This window comes from Mesocricetus auratus, unplaced genomic scaffold, assembly GCF_017639785.1.
Source record: "Mesocricetus auratus isolate SY011 unplaced genomic scaffold, BCM_Maur_2.0 Super-Scaffold_100037, whole genome shotgun sequence".
Lineage (NCBI taxonomy): Eukaryota > Metazoa > Chordata > Mammalia > Rodentia > Cricetidae > Mesocricetus > Mesocricetus auratus.
In genome coordinates, this window is record NW_024429215.1 from 9,740,102 (window position 1) to 9,758,225 (window position 18,124).

The window sequence follows — 18,124 nt, forward strand, 5'->3', positions numbered from 1 at the left end:
TCTTAAAGGCTCTAACCAAAAAAGAAATCTCAACTGGCATTAACATAGTTGCATTGGTACAATGCATCTGGTGTTTATTTCTTCACCAGCAGAGACTCTGTTCAACCCATTAGTGATTCCGAATATCTGATACATAACATCCTAAGAACTCTATGTTGATACAGTTAGTTTGGGGGACTACAAAGCTTTTACTTTCAAGTCTAGCAGCTTTCCTTTTCACGGCTAAGTATGTAGTAAATAGATTACACATTGTCAAATGTATCAATTGTGTCAGTATGAATTCATACAGATTATATTGCCAATCTATTGTCACACACAGAACATCAACCCCCCCCTTAGATGTATAATGTTCAGTGAGAGGGGGAATTAACAAAGTCCAAACCTAGGGCAGTGAGAGATGGCTCAGCAGGTAAATGATGCTTACTGCCACACCTAATGACCTGAATTCACCCCCACCCCTGCTCCTTAAAGCGAAAAAGAGAATGGACCACTGCCAAGTTGTGCAGTTGACTCCCACATGCAAGACAAGGCACACAAATGTCCTCACACACAGACAGAACCTTGTAAGGAATGAGAGGAGAGGGAAATTAATTTTTATATGTTAAAATTTGTTTGATTCTGTAGGTATCTCCACAGTGGGACAGAGGAGAGCATCAGATCCCCAGGAGCTGGAGTTAAAGGTGGTTGAGGGCTATCCAGCATAGGTTCCAGGGCCTGTACTAGGGTTCTCTGAAGAGCAGCAAGCTCTCTTAACCTTTGAGCCATCCCCCCAGACCCCATACATGTATCTACTGTCTGCTCAGCGTATTTGTACTCATAGACACATATTCTTTCTCACCCACATCCCGAAGCACTGTTCCCCTTTACTCTCCTGGACACCTCCATTTCTATTTTCATGACGTCCTTGTATACACAGTTGTACGTGTCTACATAAATCTTGGGCTGGCTGGTTAGATTGCCAAGTCATGGCGATCTTAGCCTAGGTCCTTGAAGCCAGGTGGTAAAAGACAAAACCAACTCCTTTCAGTTGCCCTCTGGCTAACACCCTGTGCCCCCATACATGTTGCACGCCTTTACACCCAGCACCTGAGAGGCAGAGGCAGAGGCAGGTGGATCTCTATGAGTTTGGTAGTTTAGCCGTTGTGAGTAGTGCTGTGGTAACCGTCTTGTGTGCCAGTTGGGGAGGAAGACATAAGAACGGACCTCACTATTCCCTTTGTTGAGGACTCTCTCCTTGCAGACTGGACAGCTGTGACCTCACACCTGTCAGCTGCCACGTTCTGGCCTCAGCCCTTTTCAGTAACCGGACCTTGACGCACCTGTGCCTGTCAAACAACAGCCTGAGGACTGAAGAAGTGAGACGTCTGTGTCAGTTCATGAGACTCCCAGAATGTGCTCTGCAGCGACTGATGTGAGTCTGGTTCATGTCTCTGGCAGGACATCACAGCCGTTACACTCATGGGGTTATCGGGGATGATGGGTCGGCGAGCGGACTGATAGTACATGGTAGGAGCAGCATCCTGTAGTGTATTTGTTCCTATCCTGTTGCTGTTTTATCATTCCCCGACAAAATGCAACTTACAAGAAGAAAGCTGTTTATTTTATCTCATGGTTCCAGAGGGGTAGAGTCCAGCACGGTGGGGGAGGCTTGGCAACAGTCAGGACAAACAAAATGGCTGGAGCAGAAAGCGACTGAGCACATTTTTTAACATGCATGGTAAGCAGAAAGAACAGGACGTGAGATGAGGTGAACAGCCACCTCCAGTGACATGCTTCCTCCAGCAAATGTCTACCTCCTAATGATTCCACAATGTCCCTAAGGAGTGCCCCTGCCTGGGGACCGAGTGTTAAAACAGGAGCCATAGGAGGACACGTTGTAGTCAACACACCACACCCAGTATGGTTAGGACTCTGGTTCTAGGACTCCCTTGGGTGTAAAAAACATTTCATTATTGTTACTTGTATATATGTTTTAAGATGACTCTAGGCTTATATTATTATATATTTATGGGGATGGGAGTGAGAGTGCCTCAACCCACACAGGAAGCTCAGAGGACGCGCCTGCAACATTGGTTCTCTCCTTCCACCGTGTGGGTCCCAAGGATCAAACTCAAATCCTTAGGCTTGGCTGCAAATGCCTTCATTGCTAAGCCATCTCGTCAGCCCTCAAGACTATTTCTAAATGCATCCTTTGGTTTTAGGGTGTGTGTGTATGTGTGTGTGTGTGTGTGTGTGTGTGTGTGTACGGACAGGTAGGTGCGTGTGCACAGATGTGTGTGCACTTGAAGACAGAGGCCAAGGATTGCTTTGGTGTCACTCTCCATCTATTCTACAAAGGCAGAGTCTCGCTTGAACCCAGCTTGCTAATTCAGCCAGACTAACTAGCTGGCTAGCTCAGTGAATCTGCTGTCTAGGCCTGGCATCCCCTGAGATTACAGGAGTCACCAAACCCTGCCCCCTGCCTTTATATGGATGGCTGGGATCCAAACTCAAGTCCCTGTGCTTGTGGGACAAACACTTTCCCCTTTGCACCATCTCTCCAGCCTCTCCTGTATGATTTTAATTAAACGCTATATCAAACCGGAGTCTTCATGGATGCAAGGCAAGCTCTCTACCAACTCAGAAGTAGCCCGTAGCCCAGCCTGGGCCATTTTTAATAACTAAATCACCAGGAGAAAGCACAAAGAAATCGACAAGCATGACTCTAAATACACACCAAAAAGACAATTTTGTTCAGTGCGAGAGTTGAAACAAGTCCCATCTCCACCAGGAACAGAACGTAGGGCTGGAGACAGAAACGTCTCCATGACCATGCACGTGTCAGAGGGATCCATGAGTGCCTTCCGAGTTGATATTTCGCAGGTTGTTAATAAGTTTCACCAAATGGGGGAAAAATTGAAGATTTACTTGTTATGTATACAGTGTTCTGCCTACATGTATGTCTGATGGCCAGAAGAGGGCACCAAGTCTCATTACAGATTGTTGTGAGCTACTTTGTGGTTGCTGGGAATTGAACTCAGGACCTCTGGAAGAGCAGTCAGTGCTCTTGACCTCTGAGCCGTCTCTCCAGCCCCCCAAATGGGAAAATTTACAAGTGTGAAATCTACAGATGATGCAGAAGGATTATCTGTATAAGACAAAGAGTCATAGGTTTTTAGTTTTACGTGTATTGTGTATGGGCGGGACAAGCACATATGCCACAGCACACAGTTAGGGGCGGGGTCAAACTCATCATGCTTGTGGGAGGCGCCTTTGCCCACTAAACGCTTACACACATAAACCAAAAATCTTTGGAAATGAAAGTGGGTAGCTTTGAGTGGCCTCCACATACATGCACACCTGAGCATGGACACACACCCATGGAAAGACTGTTTCAGGTAGATGACTCGGGGCTAAAGTCACAGATGCATGGTATCGGAGACTCCTAGGAAGGCCGCACAAGGGAGCTAGAGTGACAACAGCATTCTCCTTGGCTGCTGTGTGGTAGTATTTACTTCCATGTAATGTTTTTAAAACTGCAGTTATCTCCAACCATTAATCTGGGGCCTGATAAAGAATGATTCTTGTTATTCAGATCAACCCAGTTTACCTCCTCTGATTATTGGGGGGAGTTTCTTGCTATTTATTCCCTTGGAGCAATTATTCCACCAATAACTTCTTGTGAATAAACGTATAGTGTGGGACATTGGGTAAAGGAGCTTGATGCCAAGCCCAACGACTTGAGTTCAATCCCCAGGACCCACAGGGTAGAGGAAGAAAGCCAGATACCACAAGTTGTCCTCTGATGTTCACACACACACACACACACACACACACACACACAAGACTTGCTGACACACACGATAAATGTGATTTGAAAACACATACATGTATCTGTCACAAACCAGGAAGTGTGTTAAGATAACCTTAGCTTGGTGGGGTGGTGTTTTACTTATAACTACAACATTCAGGATGTGAAGACAGGAATATTCTAGGATATCCTAATCTACAAGGTACATTCCCAGCCAGCCTGGCCTACTTAAACCCTTTCTCAAAAAATATAAAATAGTGCCAGAAAGATACGTCGCTAGGTGAAGGTAGTTGCTGACAAGTCTAATAATGTGAGTTTGATCTCTGGGACTGGTATGGTAGAAAGAGAACCAACTTTCACCAATTTTCCTCTGATCTCTACAGTCTCTATCTCTGTGTGTCTCTCTGTCTCTGTCTCTCTCTGTCTCTCTCTGTCTCTCTCTGTCTCTCTCTGTCTCTGTATGTTTCTGTCTCTCTCTCTCAACACACACACAAAATGTAATTTAAATTTTTAATTCTAATAAAAATAGCAGAGAAATAGGGTTGTAGAATCTGTGCATGCATACTTCATGTACACACACAGACACATAGACACAGACACACACCCCTGCCACAGCATGCATATGGGTGGAAGGGAAGATAGGAGTTGGTTATCTCCTCCTACCATGGGGTTCCCGGAGAATGAACTCAGGTTGTAGTTCTCCAGCTTGACCCACTAGCCCTTTTACCTGCTAAGCCATCCTGCCAGCCTGGTCAGAGTTCTCTTGCAGTAAGTCCCAGTGCTGATAGTGATCCTAATAATTGCCATTTCTGCCATGTCCTTTTTAATTTCTTTTCATTTGTGTGCATTAGTGTTTTGCCTGCATCTATATCTGTAGGAAGTTGGTATATCCACTAGAACTGGAGTTACAGACAGTTGTGAGCTGCCACGTGGGTGTTGGGAATTGAACCTGGGTCCTCTGGAGCAACAGTCTGTGCTCTTAACCTCTGAGCCATCTCCCCTGTCCCCTACTACCAAGTTATTCAACCACCCACTGCTTAAGGTTGAGAACAATGGTCAGTGTAAATATGAGCCCCATCCTACAGAAGAGTAAACTGAGGCAGAGAGGAATCTCTCATCCAAGGCCATGAGTACTGTGTATGTGCCATGCCCATCCTGTCCTCTTCCCATCTGTGTCCCCGTAGACTGAACCAGTGCAACCTCACAAGAGACACCTACGGCTTCCTGGCGCTGATACTTTCCTACAATGGAAAGCTGACACACCTGGGCCTGACCATGAACCCTGTGGAGGACGACGGGATGAAGCTTCTGTGTGATGCTATAAAGGAGCCCACTTGTCACCTCCAAGAGCTGGAGTGAGTAGACAGTGGTGGCTGCGGGTCATCTCTGCCATCCCAGTTTCTAGAATGAAAGAGACAGACAGGCAGACACGAGAATCTAATCTACTTCTGGGGCTAAGTGCTCAGCCTTCTGGGAATCACACCAGCCGGGTAAGTGGTGTGTGGAGTGGACAGACTTGGAGGAAGGAAGGGATGACTGTGAACAGGAGCCCCGAGGCAGGTTTGTGCCATCAGGGTTTTACCCTTGACCCCTTAAAGTCTGATCATGGCTGCAGAGATTATTTGGTTTGGAGACTGGTTGTTTGTTTAGGGGCTTTTGTTTGTTGTTTGTTTTTGCTGGTTTTGTTTCTGTCGTTTGTGGTGCTCCAGGAATGGAACCACTGAGCCACATCTCTAACCTCTCACTGGAGAATTCTAGACAGGGACTCTACCACAGAGCCATACCTCCAGCCCCTTGATGGGGGTTGTAGGTAGTGGCTCTACCACTGAGCCATGCCCCAGCCCCTCACTAGAGAATTTAGGCAGGTGATCTACCACTGAGCCATCCCCCCCAGCCTGTTATACAGTTATTATTCCAATGATACCTCCCTTCATCCATAGCCACTGCAGTTTCCGTCACTGTCATCTGTCTGACCTGCGTTCAGATTGGCAGAATCCATGTAGAAGCCCCCTAAACTTGCCTGTGACCCCAACACTAAGGGAGGAGGCAGCCAAGAAGATCCCAGGGGTTCACTGGCCAGCACGTCTCTCTAAAAATGACAAGATTAAGGCATAGAGAAAGAGGAGTAGCTGGACAGTGGTGGTGCATGCCTTTAGTCCCAGCACTTTTGGGAGGCAGAGGCTGGCAGATCTGTGAGTTCAAGGCCAGCCTGATCTACAGAAAGCAAGTTCCAGGACAGCCAGGAATGTTGCACAGAGAAAAAAGAAACAGGAGTATTCCTGATGTTGGTCTCTGGACTCCACACAGGCATGCATGGGTGTGAATACACCCATACCCACCTGTACATATGCACACACAGAACAAAGACCATCTCCCTTTAAATTACATAGGTTTATTTTCATAATTGGAGTGAGGGCCTTTTTGGGCAACAATGCCCACATGGAGATCAGAAGACAACTTGCAGGGGTCAGCTCTCACCTTCAACCTTGTGGTTCCAGGATCACCCCTCGTGGTGGCAAGTACCTCTAGCTACTGCTCCATCTTGCTGACCCCAAGGCAGTCTCTTAGAAGACAATAAAAGCAGCTATTCTGAATGTTTCTGGATGCTACTCCCACTGAAGCCCTTCCCCACTGAAGACATGGATGTGTCCCTTGTCTCTTGCAGACTGGTGGGCTGCCAGCTCACGGGGGACTGCTGTGCAGATCTGGCCTCAGTGATCGCAACAAAACAACACTTGAAGAGCTTGGATCTAGGTAGCAACGACCTGGGTGACAGAGGAGTCATAGCTCTGTGCAAGGGACTGAAGGAAAGTGGAACCTCCCTGGAGAGGCTTGGGTAATTTCTTGGGGTCACCACTTTGAGGGGTTAAGCTCAGAGGAGGTGGGGGGATGTGAGCATGACACCAGGGTGGTGGTATGACATGCACGACCATGAACGACCTTGGGGAAGTCATGGGTCTGAGTGTCAGGATGTATCAGTGTGGAGCCTTCAGATACTCATTGAGCTTCCTCTGACTGATAGACATGATGCTGGGTACTGGGTAATAGCAATAGAGACAGCTAAGACCTCAGTGGTGCAGCACTTAGGCTCTTGCAGGAAGAATGAACCCAAAGTAGTCAGTTACCAGTGGTCCTTAAGACGTAGCATCTCATCCACCTGGGAAAACTGTTAGAGCAGAGTGCTACCCAGATATGGAGGCTTCTGCCTGGCATTCAATCACACAATAGGATGAAGGAGGGGATCACCTTGAGTTTGAGGCCAGACTGGGATGCATTGTGAGGGTTTTTGAGATCCTAATATGCACAAGAATACACTCATACACTCCCATAGACACACACAAGACACAAAAATTAAAAAAAATTTAATGCTAGGATATGGGCCAGTGAGATGAGCCAGCAGGTAAAGTCACCCAGTCATCTCTGGGCTCCAAAAGGTAGGAGGAGAAAGCCAACTGTAGTCAATGGCCCTCTGATCTCCACATGTGTACAAACCAAATTGGTGTAACTTTTTAAATATGGGAACCCTCTGATACATCATTCCCACCTCCCTTTCTTTCCTTAGAGGCGTCCTTCTGTGCAGCCCAAGTGGATGCACACAGCCTTTGAGTATGAGGATGACAGCAGTATGCAGCTCCGTGGCTGCCTAGTCTTTTTTTTTTTAACTTTACCATGCGCTCACACATTTGTGTGCCTGCTTGTTGTCCTCTGCATCACATGCCCGCTTATGCCCACCAAGGCCAGAAGGAAGGCATCAGATCTCCTGGAGCCAGAGTTAAAGGCCATTGTGAGACCTGATGGGGTGCTGGGAACCAAGCCCGAGTCCTCTGCAAGTGCAGCAGGTGCTCTTAACCACTGAGCCGTCTCTCCAGCGCCCCCTGTCAGTGATCATCTCTGGACTGCTGCTCTTCTCGGGATAAAACCCTAAGTTTTTATTGACATATATTCCTCCTAGATAGTACTGGGTTTCACAAGGACATTTTCATACACGTATACAGTGAACTTAGACCAAGTCCCCGCAGGTGTACCTCTAAATCTTCCCCCTTTTACACCCCTCCCCCTCCCATCCCATTAGTTGTCTTCATTCCCCTAGACAACTTCACATCTACGATAGTGGCATGTATGACTTTATGTATCCATTTTCAATCTGGGCTCCAGGAACAAAGAGAAAACTCACAATATTTGTCTTTCCAAGTCTAACTTAAGCTGGGCAGTGGTGGTGCACACCTTTGATCCCAGCACTCGGGAGGCAGAGGCAGGTGGATGTCAGTTCGAGGCCAGCCTGGTTGGTCTACAGAGTGAGTTCCAGGACAGACTCCAAAGCTACAGGGAAACCCTATCTAGAAAAACAAAAAGAAAAAAAAGTCTGACTTAATTCATTTAAAATGCAAGCCTCCAGTCTTAACCATTTTTCTAGCATGCTAAACCTTTACTGTATAAAGACTTCAACTTTGTCTCATATGTCATAGTTTCTGCCAAGCTCTGACCACCTGGACTTTGTTATCCGTTATGAATCCTCCCACTAGAGCAGTATCCATGCAGCTTCTTGGGTATCGTGTGCATGTCTGGACATCCTGCACCCTGCATGCAGCTCCCAGTCATTTGAGCTTCTGGTGCAATGCCACTTTTTTGGGGGGGAGGGGTTTCTAGACAGGGTTTGTCTGTGTATCCCTGGCTGTCCCTAGCTTTGTAGACCATGATTGCCTCAAACACAGGTCTGCCCACCTCTGCCTCCCGAGTGCTGGGACTAGAGGTGTGTGTCACCAGTGCCCAGCAGGATTGAAACCATTATGGGATGAATGGAGAGTCCATCACTGACCAGTTTTTCCTTGGGCCTCTGGATAGGTTGGAGGCATGCGGGTTGACTTCTGACTGCTGCGAGGAGCTGTCATTGGCCCTCTCTTGCAACTCGCGCCTCGCCAGCCTAAACCTGTTAAGGAACAATTTCAGTACGTCGGGCATGTTGAAGCTGTGTTCTGCATTCCTGCATCCTTCCTCTAATCTGTGGAAAATTGGGTAAGTTCCTACCGTTCATCTCCTGAGACATACACGTGACTCTCTGACAAGTTTCTTGGAGGGGCAGCAACAACTAAAAAGTAGTTAAGATCCATGGCTTTGCAACTCTTTTTACCTAAAGAGTTCTCAACCTTCCTCATGCTGCAGCCCTTTAACACAGTTCCTCCTGCTGGGGTGACTCCCAATCATAAAATTATTTCACTGCTACTTCATAATAGTAATTTTGATATTGTTGTGAATCGTAATGTAAACATCAGACATTCAGCAGGGTATCTGATATGGGCTCCTAAAGGGGTTGGGACCCTAGAGGTGAGAACTGTTGATGAGAGTTCCAGTACAGCTAAGGTTACACAGTGAGACCCTGTCTCAAAAAAAGTCAGAGACAATTTGTACACTCATGTTTATAGTGTCATTTTTTAAGACAGGGAGTTTGATGAATGTTCATGTTAAGAGAAGTCAGTCAGCCACAAAAGACAAATGTTGTATAACTATTCATGTGAAGTTCCTAGATTTTTTTAGACTCAAGACAGAAAGACCAGAGGTTGCTAAAGGAAGAGACCAAGAGGGCTGAGGGGTGTAACTCAGTGGTAGAGATCTTTCTCAATGCATGTAATGCCCTGGGTTCCATACCTAGCCCTGCCAAAATAACTTAAAGGGGAGATGAAAATTTATCTACAAATTTTCCGGGTTGGGATGATGGGAAATTTCTGAAGATGCATGGTGGAAGTGTCTGCACCATGGTGTGTATTTGTCTAATGCCACTTATGCAATGCAAGTTGGTTAATTGTGCCAAGTGTCACGACTCATACCTGTAATCCTATCCCCTGTGATGCTGAGACAGGGGATTACCACACATTTGGGGCCATCTTTGACTATGTAATGAGTTCCAGGATGGCGTAGACCACAGAGAGAGACTCAATCAAAAAGAGACAAGTAGGCCATATATGTTGAAGATTGAATTGAAGCCACTGATGTGTTGCTGTGTTCTGATAAATAACACCCTGACTTGTGCAAGAAACTATGATTAAAGGTAGTGGGTAAAAATGGGGCTGGAAAGATGACTTGATACTTGATGAAAGCACTGGCTGCTCTTGCAGAGGAACTGAGTTCTGTTGTAGAACCCACATGGCAGCCCACAACCGTCTATAACTCAAGTTTTGATGTCCCAGTGCTCTCTTCTGACCTCTGTGGGCACTGCATGTACATAGTGCACATATATGCATGCAGACACGTGTGTGTCCATATTTTTAGCCCACACAGCCTATAACTCAAGTTTTGATGGTCCAGTGCTCTCTTCTGGCCTCTGAGGGCACTGTGTGTACATAGTGCACATACATGCATGCAGACATGCGCATGTCCGTGTTTTTAGTTGCTGAAATGCTGAGCCTGTACTTAGTGTTTATTTTTAATTTATTTATTATGTATACAGTGTTCTGCCTGCATGTATGACTGCACTTGCATCGCACGCCAGAAGAGGGCGCCAGATCTCATTACAGATAGTTGTGAGCCACCATGTGGTTGCTGGGAATTGAACTGGAGACCTCTGGAAGAGCAGCTCTTAACCACTAAGCTATCTCTCCAGTCTCTCGCATCCGTTTTTGTTTTGTTTTAAGTAGTGTTTATCTGTGTGTGTGTGTGTGGAGTGCTCATGTGGGGGTCTGATAACTTGCAAAAGGCCAGTTTTCTCTTTCCATCATGTAGGGCGTGGGGATAAGATTCAGGGTGTCAGGCTTGCAGCCCAGTGTCCTTTATCCACTGAACCGTCTCACACTCTAATGTACTTGTTATCCATGAAAGTATAATGCTGCTGAATTTCTGAGCAAGGTGGCATACGCTTGTAGTCCTAGCTCTGTGAAGTAGAGGCAGGAGGACTGCTGTAAATTTGAGACCAGGCTAGCCTACCTCATACATTCTGGGTAAGAACCTGCCTCCAAACACAAAAACAAAAATTCGACTGAAGAGGACAGGGCTGGCCACCCAGATGAGGCTGATGGTGAAATGATCAATTGAGGGACTTCTCCAGACAGTAGCCAGGGGATTTATCCATAATGTACAAGCCTTAGCTCATGGATATAAATGCAAAAGGCCCAAGAGCGACTGTAGGGAAGGTTACAGGGGATGGTGGACTGGGAACTCTGGCTGAGTGAGGTTGGCAATCTTTATATAAACTTGTCACAATATACATGCCCAGAGAAGCCCAAAGGGCAGAATGTTGGTTAAAGAGTCAACTGGAGTCAAGTAGTTCTGGCACACACCTTAATCCCAGCACCCAGGAGGCAGAGAAAGGCAATCTCTGAGTTCAAGGCCAGCCTGATCTACGGAGCAAGTTCCAGGATGGCCAGAGCTACACAAAGAAACCCTGTCTTGGAAAAAAATTAAAAAGCCAATCACATCAATGAGCCACAAGGCACAGCGGTCTTTGACAAGACCCAGTGATAAACATGACGTTAGCAGTTGGTGCAGTCTGGGGACATGGCTGTCTATAAAGTGCTTCCCACACAAGGCTTGAAGGCTTGAGAGTTCTGTTCCCTAGAACCCATGTGAAAGCCAGATGTGGTGATGCACACACCTGCAGTCCTAGCGCTAGGGAGACAGAGCCCTGACGACCCTGGAGTTCATTGCCCAGCCAGTCAGCAGGCTCTGGGTTTCGGGACATTGTCTGAGTGAAGAGTGATGGAGAAAGTCTAAGGACAATGATGCTGACCTCTGTCCTCCACCTGCACGCTTGAGTGTGTGAGCACACAACACATAAACACAGTCACAACACACAGTGCACACACATACACACACACAAAGAACAATACACTCATACACACATGACACACAATATGCATGCACACACAAAACACATATACAATACACACACACATGCACACAACAAACATAGTACACACATGCACACACGCATCTACACAAAATACAGTATATTCACACACCTACGCACACATACAACACAATACACAGAAACGCAGACACACAGCACATACACAACACACAATGTGTACGCACATGCACTCATGAAGGCACACACACACACACACACACACAATGGAAAACATCCACACGCATACACCACTGCCATGCCCACCTAGTCAGACTTGGATTTCTACCAGGTGATCTTTCATGGGCTAAGTGAGATTTCTCTGCAGATATTTAAATGTGTTGAATAACCCTCTCCTCAGTTGGGATCGGTGGGACTTTTCCTTGACCAAGTCCATCACTGTGCCTAAAACCTGGGACAAGACCCAGCACAGGGTAGATTTTACTTTGCATTTAAGACTTTTACATGGGTTCAAGGCCAGCCTGGTCTAGAGTGAGTTCCAAACCAGCCAAGGCTACACAGCGAAACCCTGTCTCAAAAAAGCAAAATGATGATGATGATGAATGATGTTAATAATAACCAACTTCCTCCATCTGCTGTGGAGTCATCCTGGGGGAGGGTTGAGGAACCACCAGTGATTTTCCCTCTTCCATTGGGGGTGGGACCTTGGGGGCCCCTTCCCCCAGCCCTTTTCACCTATGGCAGATGCACTATCTCATTGAGAGTCCTCAGAAATATTGGTAGTCCACGGTTTGGCTTCCAGGCCGTCTGAAGAGGGGGGAACAATCAGAGGCAGGTCCCAGCACGACTTCCCTTTCTTCCCAGCCTGTGGAAGCAGCAGTACTATGCCGAGGTGAGAAGGCAGCTGGAGAAAGTACAGCTCGCCAAGTCCCACGTGCTGATTGATGACGACTGGTATTCCTTCAACGAAGATGACCGTAACTGGTGGAGAAACTGAAGATGTGAGATGTGAGTCCCCCTCCCTCCCCGTCGGGTCCTGGCACCTCTGTACCTGTGAAAACATTTGTCCCACCTCCAAGGTTGTATCGGGAATGAAATAAACACTCAGCACGTGGAAAAGCATCAGGTGGTCATGTTGATGAGTGGGGACGTGACGAAAGGCAGAGGTGGGATGGGGAGGTGGCTCAGTTGGCAAAGGGCTTGTCGTGCCAGCGTGAGGACCTGAACTGGACACACAGAACCGATGCTAAAAACCCATGTGCGCTGGCACGTGCTTGTAATCCTGGTACTGAGAGATGAAAAGATTCTGACAAAGCCAACTGGAGGGAGTTGAGTTGACTTTCGGTTAATGGTTCAAGAGGAGGCATCCATCATTGCAGGGAAGATGTCACATGACCCCCACACTCAAAAGTGAGGGATGAATGTGTACTGCTGCGCAGATCCCTTTTCCCTTTGTCCCATCAGGGCACGGTGCCCCCTGAGTCCTAGTTAGCTTTCTGTTGCTGTAATAAAACACCAGACCCAACTTGCACAGGGAAAGGTTTACGTGATTAATGTATCCATGTCTCGGTCCACGACTGAGGAAAGTCAGGGCAGGAACTGGAGCAGAGGCCACAGAGGAATGATTTTACAGTCGCTCCTTGTGGCTGGTTCAGTTGGTTTTGTTACACAACCAGGACACCCTACCTATGGGTGACATTGCCCAGAGTAGCTTGACTACTTCTTAGTTTATCACCAATCCAGAAAATGTCCCACAGGCCAATCTGATGGAGGCGCTTTCCCAGCTGAGTTTGTCCTCCTCCAGGTGACCTAGCTTGTGTCAAGCACACTACCTGAGAATCATCAACACAGTCCCCCAAATGCAGGACCCCAGGTAACTTTAGGTTCTGTCGACTTGATAATACCATCATCGTGTGGAGGAGACAGAGGATCCCTGGGGCTCACTGGCTGCCAGCCTAGTCCACTTGGAGAATTCCAGGACAACGAGACACCCTGTCTCATAAAATAGAAAGGTGGGCAGCACCTGAGGAATGACAACTGAGGTCCCCTGGGCCCTACACACACATTCAAACTCGGCCTCTGGCTGAGAGTTGCCAATTCTTTGCCTTGCTTAAAAGAATTTATTTGTGTACACGAGTGCAGATGCCCACAGAGGCCAGAGCTGTTTGACCCCCTGGAGCTGGAGTTCCAGGAGGTTGTGAGGTACCCGGGTGGATGCTGGGATGTGGGGTCCTGTGTAAGGGCAGTTTGTGTTCTTAACCCGCGAGCACTCTCTCCAGCCCACATTCTTTGCATTTTGCTGTAGCTCTCCGCTTAGGTTACTTTTTCTTATGTCTGCCTGCCTTGTCACATCCTGCGGATTGGTGAAGTGGTGAGCACAGCTAAAGCCATCGAAAAGTTTCCTGTGCCATTCAAGGACGTGTAATGGGTCAGATTCCCTTTAATCCCTGTTTCCTGAGCGCTTGGTGATCTCTCAGTGCTCACCAGGTGGCAGTCGAGCACCATGTCTCAGGAGGGAGGAGCTGGAGGAGAGGAAGGTGCTGCTCCCCGGTTCCTGGTAGGTTACCTGACTACCTACTTCTGTGTGAAGGGGCTTCCTGCACACTGCAGGATGCTGAAAAGTGTGCCTGGCCTCAACACACCTTGTGTCAGGGGCACTCACCTGCTCCCGCTGCAGCCACCAGAACTGTCACCAAATGTTGCTATACACAATCTCCCTGACCAGGGCCTGAGAGCCACTGATCTACATGATGCATGGAAATCTTCTGTAGCACCCAACAGCTCTCCCTTTACCCTTGCAAAGTCCTGGTTCAGACACAGTCTGTCACAGGGTGTCTGCTCATTTCTGGTTTTGTCACGGGGACGTAACAGCCTTTGGGATTGTCTGTCCCTAGCAAAGCTGACGCATGAATTTAGGCAGGATATTCCATTGCATGAGGATTGATGGCCTCTCCCGGCAGGGCCGGCTCTGTGATGAACAAAAGCAGCCATGATTTTTTTTCACACACAGCTAAAAAACAAAGTATCTGGGGCGAGAGGTGGCTCTGTGTTTAAATCCCTTCTCACTCTTGAGGAGGACCCGAGCTCAGTGCCCAGCACCCACAGCAAGCAGCTCACAATGGCTTGTAACTCCAGCTCCAGGGTGTCTGATTGATACCCTACCATGGTCTCTGCAGGCACCAGCACTCATGTGTGCACACACTGGAGCACACATACACTCACATGCACACAGCGCACACCTGCATACTCATAACGTTAAAAAGGTCTCACTCTGACAAATGTGTTTGTACTTTGCTCAAATCCAGCCCTTCCCCTTCCCCTACCTCTCCTCCCGCCTCTCCTGTCAGTTCCTGTGGTCCTATAAATAGCCTCCTTCTGCTTTGACGCCACACAGTCAGAAACACCTCTGGTTTCTGCACTTGGGAAGATGCACACTAGAGGGTCTAAAGAATTGGCCTTTCAGGGCCAGTGAGATAACTCAGTGGGTGAAAGTCCTTGCCGTGCAAGCCTGGCAACCTGACTTTACTCCCCGGGATTCACAAGGTGGAGGAGAAAACCGACTCCTGAAAGGTGCCCTTTGACCTCTGCGCATGTGCTGTGGCATTACACATGTGTCTATGCCCACAGCTATACACGCACACACAGGAATAACATGCCTTCTGATGTGAGCATGCCCTACACACCATCCTTCATTTACTTACCTTCCTCTGCTAGCAGCCCTCACTTACTGTAACATATTACCTGTCCTCAATATACGAACCATGTATTGCCCATTTACTCCTGTGCCATGCTTCCCCCATTACTGGGGATCCAACCAAGGGTCTTATACATACACAGCAAGCACTCTGCCGCTGAGCTAGAACCCCAGCTCCCGTTGGTCCTCCGGCTGCCATGTGTGAATGAATGAGCATAAACAACAAATCAATAGAAAAATCAATTCACTCTGAGAGCTGCTTTCAGTGAAGTACAGTGTGTGGACTTAGAGTCTAAGTGATTAGTCTCTGCTGTTCATCTCCTGGGAGAACCTACGCATAGCATTTGGCCTCTGCTGCCCTCTGTTTCCTTTGCTGGAAAATGCGACACTGCTCCCTTAGTGGGACATATGGTGGGTAAGGGACCAGGATGCCTGTGAACTGCCCTGGGGGCTCCACTGGGAGAGACCTAGGGCGGGGTTCTCTGTCCATGGTGCTGACAGGCAGGCTCAGGCATCACACAGTGATGGGATTTATCGTACCAGCCCCAAGATGCTCTGTGAATGAATGGAAGGTTTCATGACCAAACAAGTTCAGAGAACACTAGATACTATATCCCAAGCTCTTCCTGCTCCTGCTATGCCTCTACCTCCCGTGGTCCCCTTCATCACTGCACAGCAGCAACCCACCCCTTACAGCCTGCTCTGCCGAGACTGTGGCTTCACCACTAGCGGGGGACAGGTCTGGCCAGGGAAGGGGTGCGCCCTTTTCAAGTCTTCCGGGAAGCGCAAGCATGGGGGAGAGGGCATGTGTCGTGTTCCCAGGTTACTTGAGCATAGAACCCAGCTTTCTCCACACGTCAGTATCCCTCCCTGAAGCCACTCTCCAGGGCACAGGGAAGCGGGTGAGCATTGGGAATGTTCCCGGGTGCACACTGCACTCGGATGCAAGGAGGCCGGGGAGGCGCTCTCCTTTCTCCCGTGTCTTTTCTACACGCCCTCGGGCCCCTCTCTATGCAACTGCATCACACCTTGCTGGTGTGTCTCCCTTCACCCCCGAGGACAGGCCCCACGAGGGCACCGACTGTGGCTGTCAAGGGCACCACCCGCGATCCTGGGACGCAGCTGAGCCCCTCGCATATGGCACATGCGTTGTAATACAAGCAGGCGGGGCGTGACTCCGGAGAGCATAGATTTGCGGCTGTGGATTGGGGTGGGGGCGGTGTCCTGCTCTGCACGGGAGTTGGGGTCAGACTGTGTGCAGGCTGGATGTGACAGCGGCAGACGTTCCAGAGTAGAGCTGGGAGCTCAGATGGCCCAGTGGGTGGAGATGCGTGCTGCCGAGCCTGCCACAGCCAGATGTCAATCCCAGGGACTCTGTGTGGCGGGATGCAGAGCTACTAAGTGGCATGGCTCGGACAAAAGGCAAATGAGAGACGCTTCCCAAAATTGAGAAGGCTGTCCAATCTCGTTGGTCCTCACATCTGTCCACCTGTCCCCCGGGACAGCTGCACCTCAGGCTGAGGACTAGGTGGTGACTCCCAAGGGAAGACACATCTCCTTGTTTTGCCCAATGGAGGGCCTCACAAGACTTGAGGTTGGTCTGGCCTGGGGAAGGGAGTCTGGGGGGGGGACGAGACACCCCTGGTACAAGTTCATAGATACTCTGGCTCAGGAAATTAAGTGAGTTGCAGTAAGTACCTGAGGCCCAAATGGATAACACGGAGCTGGGATTAAAAGCGCTAGCTAGCTCCTCGCCATGGCATTCAGCTTCGGAGAGGTGCAGAGTCCCGGGACCACACATCTGGCTCAGATCACCTTCAACAGTTCATGAGAGGCCAGGACTTCTATGGAGGAGAAAGCCAATCAAGGGCTGGAGAGGTTGGTTCACCTGCCCAGAGTACCACAGCCCGTAAGAAGCAGAGTGGAAACTGATCTTCAGCTCCTTCGTGTCCTGGCTGTAGGCTCGGGCTTATCTCTACAAGCACAGAGCATCTCCCTTCCATCTCTGGCCCCCAACAATGTCCCAGGTCAGCATTTGGCAGAAGGAACTGAAGGGTTTTTAGCAACATCTCTTAGATCTTTACTAACCTGTGCCCACCCCACACACAACTTCACCTCTCCTTTGAGATGGTACGTACCACATAAGCTACTCTAGTGACACTCACCCAAGCCAGGCAGCCGCCACCTGAGTGTTTTCCTGACCTACAACTACTGAAACCTCAGCCAGAGGATGCTCACCGTGACCTTCACTCTTGACCTTCTCATCCTTCAGGTGGGACAGGACAGACCCAGGTGGGCACACTCAGGACTCAAACGTCTTCCACAACACCCCCATTAAGAAGCAGCCTGGCAGCTAGGTATTGGTGGCGCACACCTTTAATCCCAGCACTCGGGAGGCAGAGGCAGGCAGATCTCTGTGAGTTCGAGGCCAGCCTGGTCTACAGAGCGAGTTCCAGGACAGCCTCCAAAACAATACAGAGAAACCCTGTCTCGAAAAACCAAAAATAAATAAAGAAGCAGCCTCACCTACGGTTCATCCCTCACTTCCCCAGACTAGCCTGCGATTCCTCCCTGGCGAGGTCCACAAGACAGCCTTCCGAAGCCCAGCAGCAGGTGACAACGAGCTGAGGATTGCGGAGCCAGAAGCTACACTAACACTGAAGATCCCTTCCGGTTCTGCAGCTGCGGTGTTGTGGGGGGACGCATTGCCCTGGCACTGAGCGGCACCCGAACAAAACACAGTAACTGCCAACATCCTGTCGTCGTTCCGGTGCTAGGTCCAGAGGCACTGCCTACTCCTAGTTCATCTTCCTCCTCCAAGATACCCTTCACTGCACAGTAGCAT

The 18,124-nt window shown here is 48.8% G+C and overlaps 1 protein-coding gene across 50 annotated transcripts in view; it reads left to right on the top strand.

The window, feature by feature from the left end:
* Nlrp5 (NLR family pyrin domain containing 5) overlaps positions 1–12,707 on the top strand; it is a 172,788-nt gene extending 160,081 nt beyond the window's left edge. For all 50 annotated transcript variants that reach the window (XM_040733959.1, XM_040733993.1, XM_040733992.1 and 47 more), the window contains 5 exons: positions 1,241–1,411; positions 4,975–5,145; positions 6,456–6,626; positions 8,633–8,803; positions 12,450–12,707. In XM_040733959.1, the coding sequence (XP_040589893.1) occupies positions 1,241–1,411; positions 4,975–5,145; positions 6,456–6,626; positions 8,633–8,803; positions 12,450–12,582 (817 nt within the window). In that variant the 3' untranslated portion in view covers positions 12,583–12,707. The remainder of the gene's footprint in view (positions 1–1,240; positions 1,412–4,974; positions 5,146–6,455; positions 6,627–8,632; positions 8,804–12,449) is intronic.
* Positions 12,708–18,124: the final 5,417 nt, after the last annotated feature.